The sequence below is a fragment of the Pyxicephalus adspersus genome, unplaced genomic scaffold, assembly GCF_032062135.1.
Source record: "Pyxicephalus adspersus unplaced genomic scaffold, UCB_Pads_2.0 Sca6800, whole genome shotgun sequence".
In the NCBI taxonomy this organism is placed as follows: Eukaryota; Metazoa; Chordata; class Amphibia; order Anura; family Pyxicephalidae; genus Pyxicephalus; species Pyxicephalus adspersus.
In genome coordinates this window covers 503-1,305 of record NW_027323800.1, presented here as the reverse complement: position 1 = coordinate 1,305, position 803 = coordinate 503, and the positions used below count along the sequence as shown (strand labels likewise).

Genomic DNA, 803 nt, shown 5'->3' with positions numbered 1-803 from the left:
GGGGCATAGACCCCAAATACTGGGGGGAGTCCCCAATACTGGGGGAGGGGCATAGACCCCAAATCCTGGGGGAGGGGCATAGACCCCAAATACCGGGGGTGCCCCCAGAATGTACAATGAGGAAGTTCTCCTTGCAGGCTCCATATTTGATCTACGTGGAAGTCCTGGAGTGTGAGAACTTTGAGACGTCCATAGTCCCGGTTCGCATTCCTGAGAATCGGATCCGCAGCACGCGCTCGGTGGAGAATCTCCCGGAATGCGGCATCACACACGAGCAGAGAGCCAGCAGCTTCACCACGGTGCCCAACTATGACAACGATGACGAGGCGTGGTCAGTGGATGACATTGGCGAGCTGCAGGTAGAGGTGAGCGCCATTCTCTTGGTGGGTCATTAGTTGCCCCTTCTGGGTTCTCACCCCCGGGGTATTTTCTCTCTTTTATCCTCCAGCTGCCGGAACTTCACACCAATAGCTGTGACAACATCTCCCAATTCTCTGTGGACAGCATCACCAGCCAGGAGAGCAAGGAGCCCGTGTTCATAGCTGCCGGGGACATCCGGTGAGTCAATTCATCCAATGGGGGGGCAGCCTGCATGTTGGGGTCTTATTGCTTCCATGGCTCCCCCTGCTGGTGATGTGTGGTAATCGACACTAGGAAATCATGGCTCCCCCTACTGGTGATATGTGGTAATATAAGTGGGAAATCATGCCCCCCCCCCCCCTGGTTATATGTGGTAATCGAGACTAGGAAATCATGGCTCCCCCTACTGGTGATATGTGGTAATATAGGTGGGAAATCATGGC

General features: G+C 54.7%; 1 protein-coding gene across 1 annotated transcript; it reads left to right on the top strand.

The window, feature by feature from the left end:
* Positions 1–99: 99 nt before the first annotated feature.
* LOC140321523 (phosphatidylinositol 4-kinase beta-like) lies at positions 100–558 on the top strand (the record flags this gene model as incomplete). Its single annotated transcript, XM_072398238.1, has 2 exons — positions 100–365; positions 449–558. Coding segments are annotated over exons 1-2 (359 nt in total), but the record flags the coding sequence as incomplete, so codon positions are not given.
* Positions 559–803: the final 245 nt, after the last annotated feature.